The 15,000-nt window shown below is 49.0% G+C and overlaps 1 protein-coding gene across 2 annotated transcripts in view; it reads right to left on the bottom strand.

Moving 5' to 3' along the window:
- Window positions 1-1,242: 1,242 nt before the first annotated feature.
- Window positions 1,243-15,000, bottom strand: part of RGS8 (regulator of G protein signaling 8) — a 43,238-nt gene continuing 29,480 nt past the window's right edge. For both annotated transcript variants that reach the window (XM_067029063.1, XM_059058941.2), the window contains exons 5-6: window positions 7,617-7,783; window positions 1,243-6,394 (exon numbers count right to left, since the gene is read on the bottom strand). In XM_067029063.1, coding sequence (XP_066885164.1) covers window positions 6,212-6,394; window positions 7,617-7,783 — 350 coding nt within the window. In that variant the 3' untranslated portion in view covers window positions 1,243-6,211. The remainder of the gene's footprint in view (window positions 6,395-7,616; window positions 7,784-15,000) is intronic.

Raw genomic sequence — 15,000 nt, forward strand, 5'->3', positions numbered from 1 at the left:
AGAGCAGCTGCTGCCCGGTAATTCTAGGGCCAGATGAGGCCCCAGTGCTTCCAATGGGCCAGCCATGGGTCTCTGAGAGAAAGAGACTAGCAAAGGGTCATCCAAGCAGCTGTCCAAGAGGGCGTCCTGGAGGGACAAACAAGACTGCAGCAGAGAGACGCCGGGGCACCTCCCAGGAAGAAGCAAGCCACCAGCCAGAGGTGGAAAGCATTCACCCTGGTTGAGAAGAGCTGGAGGGAGGAAGGAATCCCCCAGAGACAGGGTCTCCCATGAGCTCGGGAAAGACCCACCAGAGTCCTCCCAGGTTCAGAGAGCCAGAGGCCTACTATCCCAGGAGGCATGAGCCCGAGGTCTGAGCCCCTTGCGCCCTCACCTCACCTCCTACCCTGCTCTTCTCAGGCCTGGGGGCGGGGTCAGAAAGTCCAGGTGGCAACTGGGGTAGGAAGGAGTAGAAAGGCAAAGCTGGGAAGAGAGGAGCCAGCGCCATCCCCTCCCCAGGGGCGGGCCTCCTGTCTGCAGCAGCCTACTGCCAACTCTCATGACCAGTCCACAAAACTGGGCTTGGGGGGGCGGGGGTTCATTTGCACGGCAAAGCCTTCTTCGTTTAACTCAAAGCATTCACCTTTGAAGAAACATCAGCTTTTCTTTAAAGAGAGACCTTCTCTGGCACATTTTAATTATTCTGGATGAAAAATATTTTGTGTATCTCTGTCTCATCACCACAACTGAAAAATGAGCTTTTGTGAGCGGGCTCTCCAGCTCATTCCCCTACGGTCCCCTCCATGGGCCCCATCGCCAGAGACTCTGGAAGATTCGATGACTCACGCAGGCCTTTCGGGGGCACGCTGATTGTACCAAGGGAGGTAGGGGCATAAGCAAGATCAGCCCACTCCATCTTCAGATCGCTCCAGCTGATCAAATATATAAACCATCCCTCAGCCTTTTCTCTCCCTGCGTTTTCACACAGTAGGTGGCACTAATAAAAATACCACCTCGTGTTTGTATGCCCCTTCCCGGTTTCAAAGCCGCTCTCACACCCCAAAGTCACTCTCCACCTCCAAACGCATCCCAAGTCATTCCCATCCCGTTTCCACCCACGCTGCTGCTTTTCCTGATGGCCAGCCCCGTGCCATCCTCTGCAAGGGAGAGGCCGCGTGCCCCCTCCCGGGGAGTCCACGTGTTACGGGAAGCGTTTCCTCATAAAGAGTCAGCTGGCCAGAAACGTGGGCAGAGAGCAAAGGGCAGCGTGTTCAGGTTCTGTTTATTATGTCCTCACAGCCTTGTTTACAGTAGAGGTGAGTGACATTATTCCACTGTGCAATGGTAATGAAACAACTCAAGGAGGACTCCATCAGCCAAGCGGTTTCTACAGCAGATGAGCTGCTACAGATCTGGGCCATCACGTGCGAATGCTACCACGCCTGGAGGGCACATCAGCCCAGCCGCCTTCTCCGTACCTGGCACAGGGGAGGGAGCAGAGGGGCAGAAGGGAGAAAGAATCAAGAAGAGAACGGTTTATTGAGACGACCAGGACCCCACACCAGGGAGGGCCAGTGGCCCCATCCTGTCATCTCTCCTCTTGGTCCACAGCATCTTGTGAATCCTGAGAGGTCACAGGGACAGGAAGACATCTCTGCTCTTGGCTTCTTCCTTCACAGTCTCACGCCAAGTGGCACAGGCTCCCCACGCCAGGGGTGACTTTGCCACCTCCTTTGCTTCTAGAACGGAGGAGGCCGATTTGAAGAGGGCTGACACTTGGCAGGCCGAAAGACAGCCTCGGATGGAAAATCATTAATTCCTCTGCCTTGCTTGGCAGTGGGCACTGACGGGGTCAGGAGAGCTCCGGGCGCTCTTGTTGACGGGAGACGATCCTACCTCTGAACTCACCACTCGTCACCTCTCCCTTCTGGTTGATGGAGAAGCAGATGCCACGTGAGCTGCCTGCCTGTCTTTCCCCCCTGCTCCTTCCTCTTCAGTCTTCCCCATTCCCAGCCCGGCTCTCCGCACAGCGAGTCCACGCCTTTCGCTCACAGTCCAGGGCCTGGAGCACCCGGATACCCGGCCCTGCCGAGGACAGGCGCCCAGGGCCTGTACCCAGAGGCAGGGCCTGCACCCAGAGCCTGGGCCTGCACCCAGAGCCTGGGCCTGCAGCCTGAGCAGAGAGCCATCTCACAGCTTTGGTTAATCCAGAGCAGCAAGTTCTGGGGAGAGCACCAGAGGGTAAAATCAACTAGGAACCTTCTAGCTGCCCATCCGGCCTAAGACCAAAGGGAATGGTGAGGGCTTAGAGCTGCAACCAAAACCCCGTGGTGGCCCTGGGAAAGAAAGCCTCTAAGAGCTTGCTATTCTGAGGGTAAAACACCTTCCCTTGAGAAATTTGAAGTTGCTGTGCTACCACAATGACTACTACACACCCCTCACCCACTCACTACCTGAGTCCAACTACCATGTCACGTGGCCTTGGGTACAGAGGCACGGCCCAACACGAAATGACCAAGCACGAGAGCGCATGAAAACAAACAGCGAAGCAGCCTAGGAGGAGAGATTGGAGGAAGCCCTGGGAACAAGACCCTGCAGGCGAGGAAAACCCCAAGGACCCCTTCAGCCCCCACTGTTGGCATAGCCACTGCCTGACAACGCATTCAGCTGGGGCAGAGACATTTTTATCTCGCAAGTCAGAGAGGGCTTAGAGGCAACCACCCTAAGAGTCTCCAATTCAGGGCCGGCAGGTTCCTGGTTATTGTGCTTGTTTGTGTCTGGCTGGGCGCCAGCCCTCTCGGCTCACACCGCTGTGTTTTACCCTTAGCTGTGTTCCTCCTCACTCCTCAGGCCCGGCATCCCAAACTCATCTGTACACTGGACCCACCTGTGGAGTAGTTTAAAAACTACTGATGCCTTGAGTTCCAACCCCAAGCTGTTCTGGGGTGGGACACAGACATTCGGGGTTTTTTAAGTCCCCAGGTGATTCCATTGAAAAACCAAGGGTGAGAGCCTCTGTCTTAGACCACTGTCTTAGACCACCTTTTTTCAAAGTAGGGTCCACAGGCCACTACACACCTGGGAGCTTATTAAAAATGCAGACTTCTGGATCCCATCCCAGATCGATTAGATCAGCATCTCTGGGTGTGGAACCTGGGAATGAGCCCTTACAACAGTCTTTCCGGGTTTCATAATAAATGCTCTGCTCAGGGCACATTCCTCACCCCAGAAGTGCCCAGGGCTATGAAGGGTTGTTACTGATTGTGTTCTGTTTGGTTTGCCAAGGGCGACAGGGAATCTCACACCAGACCCCAAACGGGTTCATACTCATGTGGGGCTGAAAGGCCGCTCAGGGATGGAGAGCAATCCTCAAAGTCACAGCTCTGCCCGGCCTACTGCATGGCTTGCCTTGAGACTTTAAAGGTCCCAAGCACAGAGCAAGCCTGGTGCCCGGAAGGCAGTCCACAGCACAAGCCCGGCGGGAGGGACCCAGGAAGACGTGGAGAAGCGGCCGCTGTGGGTGGCCACCAAACGAGGCAGAGGACGGCTTGTGGAGAGGCTGAGGAAGAGGGCGGGGCGGGGCGATGTGGAAGGTCAGGGATGAGGTATGCTTGGATATTGCTCTAGATGTTGTAAACATATCTGTTTGTTTTGTCACAGACCAAAATCTCGGTTGGCATGACCAAAGTGCCTGAAAGGAGCATCGGAGCGGAGAGCTCTGTGCCTCCTGGTGGAAGCAGGACATAAAGGGTGTGAGGAAAGCTCCACCCATGGGAAGACCATCTCTGTGGTGTACTAGTCTAGTGCTCATAATTCTCTCTCTCTCTCTCTCTCTCTCACACACACACACACACACACACACACACACACACTCCATGGGAGTACCGTAAACATAACTATCACGTTCCTCTACACACGAACATACGCCCACGGACCCTCACTTAGCGGCAAATTTCGGGATACCCAAGCTGGGTCCTTCACACCTCCCCATCGTGGGAGGAAGTCACCAAGCGCCATGACACCACCATCTGCAGCCTTCGTTCCACCAAGAGTTGGCAAGAACTCTAGGCCCCAGATGAGGCGACCGCAAAACACTCTTGTTCAGACTTTTCTCCTGGGGACAGTGGAAGTGGTAAAAAGGTCCCTCTTGGGACGTTTCAGGTCTCCATAACTCTGTGCTGTTCCCATTTATAGGCACCTCCTAGTCGACAGTAGAGTTGGCAGCAGACGTACATTTCGTATGTAAACAACATTGAAAATACCCTGTTCCGGAATTTGATCATTAAAGTAATTCTAGCAGCTTAAACTAAGGATGGTTTTTCACCAGTGGGGGCGGGGGAATACTACCTGATCTAACTAGGAACACCCACATGAGGCTGCAGAGTTCTTGAACGTGAAATTCCACAGGTCTCTTCAGGAGGCCTGTGTTCTCTCTCTCCTCGATGGTTCGTACAGACACGTCAACTCTCACTAACAGATACTCACAGATACACGGCAGGGCAGCGGACCCTAACAGCCCGTGGGACTCAAGAGCCTTCTTGGCCTTGTCTAGCTGCAGCCAAGGAAGAAAGAGATTCATAAAGTTACTGGGCAGGAATGCAAGCACTGGAACACCCGCACATCTAAAAAGGCTCATCCCTGCTGCACGAGGAGACTACTTCAGCCCAGTTTTCAATCACCTGCATTCCAGAGCTTACACCCAATCATGTGCTGTTTCATTGAGTCAAGCTGAAAGTTTTGGAGATCTGCAGTGAATCCAAATCCATCGGCTGTGAGTTACCCCAATAGTACCTCCAGCACGTTCTCTGTGATTCAGTCCACCCAGAGACCAGCCTCTCCCAGGCTCCTCTTCCACTTTCTGGCCTCTCTGCTGAGGATTCATCTCCTCAGCACCGCAGTCTTGGGCCAAAGTCAGCTTTTTCCCGGGCAGCTGGAGTAAGTCTCCTGTGTCTTGCTCATCCTCCAGGGAAAAGTTTCCTGATGTATTTCCAAGAGCAGCACCGGGATACCATGAGGACATTTAGGAAGGTTCTCTACGACCAGATGTTCACAGTGATCTTCTTAGCCTCACCTCCTGTTCCACGTTCAATCTCAAAAAGTCAAGAAGGAAGCTGCTGATCAGCCAAGATGGCCCTCACGAGAGGAACCTTTCTAAAAAAGCATGCTCCCAGGAAGCAAGCTGGAAAGAGAATTACAGCCTAAGTTCCCATTCTCCCCCATCGGAATTACATGACCTGCATGAAGGGGGAAAGAGGGAGAGACAGGAAAAGTATTAGGCACTGTGAGAGCTGTCCATGCTAGGGGAATTCACCTCCCTTTACCAAGCCGTCCATCATTCTAAGAGATCAGGGATGTGTGATACCACAGGGAGGTGGAGGCAGAGAATCCATTAAGCAACAGAGAGGTTATATGGTGGCCCACTGCACAAAAATCTACCGGTGCTACATTCCCTGCTCATTCAACTTCCAGAAAACTTCTTGATAGAACTGAGGGAGATTTGCAAGCTGTTTCTTTCTCAATAGCAGTTCCACGTCAGAAGTGGTGAAGGACATGTCCCAAGACCCTTTCTGGAATTGCAAGGGTATGGGAGTCTTGTGAATTTCCTAGGCTGAGATGGGCAGTGACACTGGTCTTATGCAAATGGAAGAAACAGCCCACTCCATGGAGTGTGCCCTTTCTCTCAGAGGCCACCTATCAGTGACAGTGCTAGAAACCTGGGATTCCACCGAGACCTCTCTCCTAAACCGTGAGGTCCCGGCACGCAGGACCGGCTGTTACATTGTGATGGCAAATCACAAACGTAAGCCAGAGCCTTCTAGCTCTTCCTCACAAGAGTATAGGACAATTTAGAGAGTGGGGAGTCCTAACTGAGGAGGGTGTGGAAGTGGTGGAAATTGCATTTGCATTATTTACAGATTAGCCCAGCATGGCCTATCTGCCTTCTTAGTGGAGATGACCCAAGGCATTATGGAGGGCAAGTTGCCGACCCAGAGAAGGGTGACAGAGACAAGGTACTACCACTAACCAAAACACAAACATGGGTTAATGGAATAGAGTCCGAGCTCTGGTGGCTGGATCATACTTTGGAATGGCCCTTCATTGCTTCCTCACTCCTGGGCTCCCAACCTAAATGCCACTGCTTTTGTACACCTATGACATTTCACATTAGAATATGGTTTTGGCAGCAAGGGGAGGGGAAAGCCGGTGATCTCCAAGAGTCCCCATCTGAGGTCTAACTGAGCCGCCTCTGGCTTTGGGACAGCAAATCTAAGTACATTTTGGACCTCAGGAACCGGGGGTAAGAGTCTTTCTCCATGAGACTGTGTACTTTTCCCTGGGCTTGGTCAAAGCAAGTCAGGGATGGTTCTTGCATGTTCTTCCTCGTGGCTTCTCGGGTCTGGAAGTCTATGTTTACCTGGAGACACAAACACAGAGCGTGGTCACAGGCCCTCGAGGGCCAAGGTGCCTGGCAGCTGGTCCTATATAATAATGATCAATGACAGCATCTTAAATACGTAAGGTTATTCATGCTTTTCAAACTGCTTTCCTGAAGGTCATCCCTTTTGATCCCAGGAAGAATCCTGTGAGGTCTGAAGACCAGATATTTTTCATCCCTATTTATAGATAAAGATACTGAAGAAAAGGGATACTAAAAAGCTGGTCTAATTTACTATGGAAAGTTAGTAACAGCCAAGGCAAAACCCCAAATTACTCAACTCTTAATCCATGGGTCTTCACAATGTCAGTCAGAGTTAAACCAGAGACAAGCATTAATATGGGTTCCCTAAAGTAAGCTTGCTATTTTGTCCTTTCTCAGCTGCTAAGGAAACAAATACCCCAGGGAGAAAGACTATGTTTAGAATGTACATCTCTGTTCCAACCGGCATTTATAAGGAGCCTGCAGCATTCTGGCCACTGGCCAAAGACCTCCTGCATCCCAAGTCAAAGCATAACTGAAGAGTTTTAGGTATAGAATGCACCTAAACTCATAGACAACAAATATTTGGCCCCTATAAAACTCTCCCAGGTAAAACTCTGTTTTATAACTCAAAATAGCAGTACATAGAAATTCATATTATTATTATAAGTAATTATAATAAATGATCATAAAATAATATAAATGACTATAATTACTCATTAATAAGCAGTGACAAATATCGAATAGGTGTTTGACTCCTAATACTCAGAGTGGTCTTGAAGGGCGATATTATAGCCTTTTACATTGGGGAAAATGTGATTCAGAGAGACCAGGTAACTTGACCAAGGTCACACGACAAGTAAGTAGTGGAGCTGATATTGGAACAAGATTCCAAAGTACATGTTCATTCCATCAAGTCATGCTGCCTTCCACTAGGAAAACGAACATGGATTTACTGGCATCTATCTTGCAGAATCCGCATAGAAACACAGCTCCTGCTGGCACATATTTAACTGACAGACAGCTAAAATACTCCCAATAGAGCTCCTTTTTATAGACTCCCTGGGCTCCGCACCTTAAAAGTGATCCCTTTTGTATCAAGAGCCATCAGAGCAGTGAGGTTCATTTCAGAAGAAAGTCCCCATCAAACCTGGCTCAAACCCCAGCAAGGAGAGCGAGCAATGGATGGAGGTCTGACAAGACCCCACCGCCAACACACCTCCCGTGGAGCCTGCACGTCCACAAACTCTTCAAAGATCCTATGGGCCTTGGAGACCAGTTTTGCAGTTGACCTGGTCTTCTTGAACTCCTCACAGGCCAACCAGAACTCCAGGTTCTCTTCACTGAACTCCGTCTTCAGGAAGGCGCGGAATGCAGCCACCCCATCTGTGGAGGTGGAGGGAAGTGGAAAGGAAGAGAAATAGGAAGAGGCTTAAGTCCAAGAATTGTAGAAGCAAGAAAGGTAATCATAACACAAGAGTGGCCCTGATTGTCCAGCCCTCACTGCTCTCCTCCACATCCTCTTGAAGACTCCATTCTCTTAAACACACAGGTACCGTCAGAGGCAAGCCATGCTTCTCATTCAAGGATCATAGTGATATTCTGGAGAAATGTTTAGAAAGCCATAGGAATAATGACTGTGGGAAGGCCTGGTCACTTCTAATCAGCCCTCGGTGGTGACTGCCTGTCCCCTAATGCAGAGGTGGCTGTCCCCTGGGTCTACTGGTGAGCCTGTGTTTCTAATGAGGCCAAATTAATATACGTAATCCACTCCCTGCACCAATCCAAGTCAACCAACCTGAAAAAACAATCTGTCACAAGAAAAACTGATGGAGGGTGGGGGGGAGTGGATGCCTCAGGGCAAATCCTTCGCTATTATCAGAAAAATGTCTGAAAGTAAACACCCACTGAAATGCAGTCTGTAGAACCATTCCGTTATATGGAAGGGGTTCTCAGCCTCTTTTAAAAAACTTTTGAGGCCCCATATTTTAATGATTAATTCCATGGATGCTTTATTTTAAAAGATCTTGCTTATCAAATTATACATTTTAATTAAGATTAATTATAATTTTTCTACTAAATGATTTAATGATTAACATATCCTTGCATTTTTCTTAATCAATGTCATGCGTACAGCCAAACAGAGCTTCCAGTCGGAATAAGATGTGCGGCGTTACCACGTAGATCTGGAAAGGGAAACAACATTCACTGATAGCCTATGCATTCAGCTGATGTTTTTATTTTAAAATAGTTTTGATAAATTATCTTAACCCTTAATGCATGCTCCTCAAATCAAATAAGAGCTATAGCTTTCTACAGCCGTCCTCAGAGGAAGGACAGATACAGCCTGAAATAAAGGAGTGACTGCATTGGTTAAAAATGACTCTGGCTGGGGGCTTCCCTGGCGGTGCAGTAGTTTAAAATCCACCTGCCAATGCAGGGGACACAGGTTCGAGCCCTGGTCCGGGAACATCCCACATCCCACAGAGCAACTAAGCCGGTGCGCCATAACTACTCAGCGTGCGCTCTAGAGCCCGCGAGCCGCAACTACTGAGCCCACGTGCCACAACGACTGAAGCCCGTGCACCTAGAGCCCGTGCTCCGCAACAAGAGAAGCCACCACAATGAGAAGCCCATGTGCCGCAACGAAGACCCAACGCGGCCAAAAATAATAAATAAATTAATTAATTAATTTAAAAAAGACTCTGGCTATAATGTTTTATTTCTTTTCTAAAATTTACTAGAAGGACAATATGTTAACAGTTCTTAACTCTGGGTGATGGACTCCCCTGAGCATCGAAGTTCCATCCAGAGGTGCAGGCACCGTCCACCATCATTCCATGGATTGATGGCGTCATGTGGTTGACATATTTAACTGTTTTCACTTTTCTGAAACATTTTTATTTCTCCTAATTAAAAAGTCATTGTTTATCTTTCAAAATAGACATCTTAATGCCCACACTAGAACCATAGTTATAAGTCAAGTCTTTTAATTGTAACAGCCAGGAATTTGGGAGAGAAAAGGGTGTTGATGAAAATCCCAAAGTTCAACCTTAAATCACAAAGAAATCTAAGTTTGGAGGCCTGAGCTTAAAGTGTTTAACAAAAGTAGGTGTGGCCGTGAAATTTATCACCCCAGCCAGGACATTTCTGAGAGTCAAGGGGGCCACTTCTGTTAATTACACAGGGACAACAGACATAAACCATCACCACCATAGGCAAAAACCAGGACACATGGTCACCTTAACAGTAAGACAAGGAGTCTGGAGAAAGCAGAATATGATATAAGGTTGTTTCCCATCAGGCAGGATGGAAATAAAACTGTCCCTGTGCCCGGCAGGAGGAGAGTAACACAGCTTAGACTCATACGAAAGGTCTGCTCAGTGCCCCAGTGGCCCTCATTCCTGCACTGGGTTCAAAACCCTGAGAGGAGGGCATAGAAATCCGAGATAAATTACGAATCAAAGTGAGTGTGAAGCAGTGGTGTGGCACTAATTAGGCAGAGAGATGTTCCGAAAAGCATTCATTCAATTCAACGATTAAAAAAAAAAAAAAACTACTCGTGAACGAAGTACTGTTCAAAATCTTGGGATACATCAGAGAACAAATCATAAAATCGCTGTCCATAAAATCCCTTGTGGGTGCGCTCTTTTTGCCATGTCTTGTCTCCTCCAAGTTCTCATAGAGGAGTTCTAGAAGTTTCCTCGGGCTCTAAAAGAACAGGGGTTTGAGAGCCAGCATGCCTGTCAGAGGCTACAGGCAGAGGTGGGAGGGAAAACCACCTGCAGCTCTGGAAGCCTCTGCGGAGACTCAGTGCCCGGGACAGCCGAGGGGCGTGGGCGGGGCTGCTTCCGCGGCGTGGGCGGGGCTGCTTCCGCGACGTGGCCTCGGAGCAATGACCAGTCCACACGTGACAAGAGCCAGGGACACAATCCATGACACAGGGGGGGACACGGGCCAGAGGCCCTCCCCTGCTGCCTTCCCGCTGCGGTCGGGGTGTGGGAAGGAAAAGGTGCGGAGCTGGGGGAACCCTAAAACGCTATGTGTTTATCTAAAGGGGCAAATGTAAAGTGACTCAGAAGAGTGACTCTGAAGAGCCTGTTGTTTTTAAACCAGACGAGACTAAATGCTTTGAATTGAAAACTTTGTTTGTTGTTTGTGTTAGATTTTTTTTTTTTTTTTTTTTTTTTTTTTTTTTTGTGTGTGGTACGCGGGCCTCTCACTGTTGTGGCCTCTCCCGTTGCGGGGCACAGGCTCCGGATGCGCAGGCTCAGCGGCCATGGCTCACGGGCCCAGCCGCTCCGCGGGATGTGGGATCTTCCCGGACCGGGGCACGAACCCGTATCCCCTGCATCGGCAGGCGGATTCTCAATCACTGCGCCACCAGGGAAGCCCTGTGTTAGATTTTGTTGTGCTTTCCATCGAGCAAAAATGGCTGCTTGTGAGCAAGCTGAGATAGAGAAAATTACCTCTCTGCCTTCCTTGATGCTATTACTGAGGATAATAAATAATAATAAATAAATAAAAATAATAAATAAAAATAAATAAAAAATAATATAAATAAAAATAATAAATAAACTATGTGGTCTCACCCTATCCAAGGTACAGACATGATCTCCTTGCAGCAGATCTCAGCTTTGCTGGGTCTTTGTGTGGATTAAAGGAGATAACACCTGCAGAGTACCCTCAGGAACGTTGCTTTACTTCTCCCCACTTTATAGATGAGGGAACAGGCTTAGAGAAGTGGATTGGCTGAGTTCACACAAGTAATAATATGCAGCATTTAGAAACGTAAGATAGCCTAACTACCAATCCAACACAGCAGTAAGGCCATCTCCACTCATTCATTCATTCATTCTTTCCTTCTTTCTTTCACCCATTACGTGACCCAGGCATTCTGCTAGGAGCCTGGACACAAAGCACAGGCACAACTAAGTGCTCACAGAACTTTCAGTAAAAGAGCAATTTGAGCCAAGATAACATAATTACGGTAATTATGGTATAGATGATAAGTGATATGCTAGGGAAAGCGTAGGTGGCTGTGAAAGTACCCGGGGTGGCAGGGCGCCTGAGCCAGAGCTGAGAAGGAGAGGGAAGTCTTAGAGGAGGAAGAAGCTTCTAGGCCGAGATGTGAAGCTGAGGAGAAGGAAGCTAAGTGAAAAAGGAAGGGAAAGAGGAAGAAGAGACTTGCAGAAAGGGGGAAACCACAGGCACGGAGGCCTACAATTAAGAAAGGTTTAGGGGCTTCCCTGGTGGCGCAGTGGTTGAGAATCTGCCTGCCAATGCAGGGGACACGGGTTCGAGCCCTGGTCTGGGAAGATCCCACGTTCCGCGGAGCAACTAGGCCCGTGAGCCACAACTACTGAGCCTGCGCGTCTGGAGCCTGTGCTCCGCGACAAGAGAGGCCGCGATAGTGAGAGGCCTGCGCACCACGATGAAGAGTGGCTCCCGCTTGCCACAACTACAGAAAGCCCTCGCACAGAAACGAAGACCCAACACAGCCATAAATAAATAAATAAATATTTTTTTTAAAAAAAAGGTTTATTTGAGTAACCAGAAATAGTTTAGTAAAACTAGTGTTTAATAATAATAATAATGCTAAAATTATTGAGCCTACCTGTAGGATAGACATACACCAAGAGGCCTGTGAAAGAGCCGGAGACAGAAGGATAACACAGCATTCCAAAAGGCCAGGGAAGGGAACATTTCAGGGAGGAAGTGGCCACTGTGTCCAGCGCTACCCAGAGGTCAAGCTAGATGCGGTCTGAGAAGCGGTGGTCTTCAGACTCGGTGACAAGATTCCGCCACCACTGGCAAGAACAGTCTTCGTGGTGTGATAAGAGCCCTAGTCATATTGTGGTAAGTATAGTGGGGAATGAGGGGGGAGGAAGTTGAAACAGTGAATTCAGATGCCTCTTGTGAGAAGGGGAGTAGAGAGATCAGACAGCACAGCTGGAGGGAAACAAGAAGTCAGGAAAGAGGCGGGGGGGGGGTGGTATCTGTGTGTGTCTGTGTGTTGTGGGGTTTTTGTAAGATAGCCTTGGGTATGATTAAACGTTGAGCTGGCCAGAAAAGACTTGTTGAGCGGGAGGAATTGAAGTTAATGAAAAGGAAGTTTCATTGATAAAATGTTGCCTCCAGGAAGGTAGGAAAAATAGGCCTGAGAACAGCGTTGTGATGGAGAAGAAGAGGAAAGGCTGCATGTGGATGCAGGAAAGTTTCTAGTTTGGGTGCAGGATGTTGAAGGAGTTCCCATCTGATATTAGCTGGAGAAAGTGGTAGGAAATGGAAATGATACAGTTTTTATTTATTTCTTTAGGATCTGGGGCAGGGAGTTTTATTTATTTACTACATGCCATGCTTTTTGCCGGAGATTTTACAAACAACAGCTCGATTTATTTTCACAGCAGTGCTGATCCATAGATAGCACAAATGATCCACTCTCATTTTCCACAGGAAGAAACTAAAACTTATGAAGTCAGATAAATTTTCCAGTCCACAGCTGGCAAGAACAGCCAAGTTTCGCTACTGTCCATATGACTCTGAAGCAAGATCTTTCCAGGTGTGTTTGCAAGCAGAAGGGAAAGAGCAAGGGAAGAGAGCAATTGAAGGGGCAAAAGAACAGTATCTGGTAAAGGCAGATTCTAGAGAAGGAAAGGGTTCAAGAAGAAGTGGATGAACTTGACTTCCTGAAAGTCAAAAGTAGAGAAAGAGAGGGGGGTGGATGGAGACAGAGAGAAATGGTCCAGGAAGGGACATATTTGAGATGCATCATGGTTGAACAGCTTTGACCTTCTTTAGTAATTTGGGATGAAGGCCCTGCAGGTGGTCTGCCTCCGCGTGCCAGATTTTGGAGATACGGTAGAATCAGATCATATAAAGTCACCACCTCACAGAACTTGCAAGCTAGTCTCGTGTAACAGACATTAAGCAATCATTTAAAATAATTAATTGAATAATTACAAATGTAGTATGTACTGTGGTGGGGACACCTATAAGAGTGAAAAGAGTCTGGGAACAGCTACTCTGGAAAAAAGAACAGGACTCTGGTAGGAAAGAGGCAAACCATTATGAAGACCTAGATTTCAGTTCCTGGAGAGCGTTACGATGCACCAGGAAAGGAGCAAGACCCTTTAGTTTTGGGGTGTGCCCGTCATTCAAAGACAGGAGCATAGGGACTTCCCTGGTGGCGCAGTGGTGAAGAATCCGCCTGCCAATGCAGGTGACACGGGTTCGATCCCCAGTTCAGGAAGATCCCACATGCCGCGGAGCAACTAAGCCCATGTGCCACAACTATTGAGCCTGCGCTCTAGAGCCCGCGAGCCACAACTACTGAGCCCGCGTGCCACAACTACTGAAGCCGGCGCACCTAGAGGCTGTGCTCCAAAACAAGAGAAGCCACTGCAACGAGAAGCCCACGCAGTGCAACGAAGAGTAGCCCCAGCTCGCCGCAACTAGAGAAAGCCCATGTGCAGCAATGAAGACCCAATGCAGCCAAAAATAAATTAATTAATAAAAAAAAAAGACAGGCGCATCAGCTTCAGGCTGGCAAATGGAACCTGGAGAGCAGGAAGGCACCAGCAGTTGGGACACTAAAAAAGGAAGAGGCCAAGCTGGAGGTAAAGACAAGTTGAAGTTAGAGAAGGCATTTTTTTTTTTTTTTTTTTTTTTTTTTTTTTTTGCGGTATGCGGGCCTCTCACTGCTGTGGCCTCTCCCGTTGCGGAGCACAGGCTCCGGACGCGCAGGCCTAGTGGCCATGGCTCACGGGCTTAGTTGCTCCGCGGCATGTGGGATCTTCCCGGACCAGGGCACGAACCCGTGTCTCCTGCATCGGCAGGCGGATTCTCAACCACTGCGCCACCAGGGAAGCCCTAGAAGGCATTTTTAAAATAACCACTGCAAATAGGTATTGAGCACTCACTTTGGGCCAGGCGCAGCACCGAATGCATCGTGAACCTCGTGGCAAATCTACAGCATAGGTCCTGATAGTTTCACCATTTCGCAGTAGAGAAAAATGAAACTTAGAGCAGTTAAACAGCTTGGCAATGGTCACACAGTTAGCAAGTGGCAAGGATGCCAAGCTGCAGAGCCCGGCATTCTTATGTGAGACAGTGGTCCACTCTCCAGCTCTGCACAAACGGTGGGGCCCGAGGGACGCCAGTGATTACTGGAGAGCCGGGGAGGGAGGGCCATTGGCACAGCACAAGACAAGGAGGCCTCAAGCAACAACACAATAGTGACGACGTTTCCAGGAATGATGGCAACAGATGAGGTGGGGAGGGAATGAAAAAAGTCACCAAGGGAGGCAGAGGAGGACCGGAGGGTAGAACAACATAGAGAGAAGCATGGGCTTGGGCAGTAGCGTCCAAGTGAATTACAGCAGCTCAGACTGACTCAGTGGGGATGGGGATTTGGAGTAAAACGTGTGGTGCGCTCACACTCAGATTGCAATTGTCTGGCAGCTCCGTGGAGGCAGCCTACTGACCCTGCCCATCCCGCCTGGGACGGGAGCACCACTGTCTCAGCCAGAAGCACCAGTTCTGATCACAGGCAGGCTGCCCATAATTAGCACATTCAACCTCACTGAGTCCCAGCACCCTCA

This window comes from Kogia breviceps, chromosome 1, assembly GCF_026419965.1.
Source record: "Kogia breviceps isolate mKogBre1 chromosome 1, mKogBre1 haplotype 1, whole genome shotgun sequence".
Lineage (NCBI taxonomy): Eukaryota > Metazoa > Chordata > Mammalia > Artiodactyla > Physeteridae > Kogia > Kogia breviceps.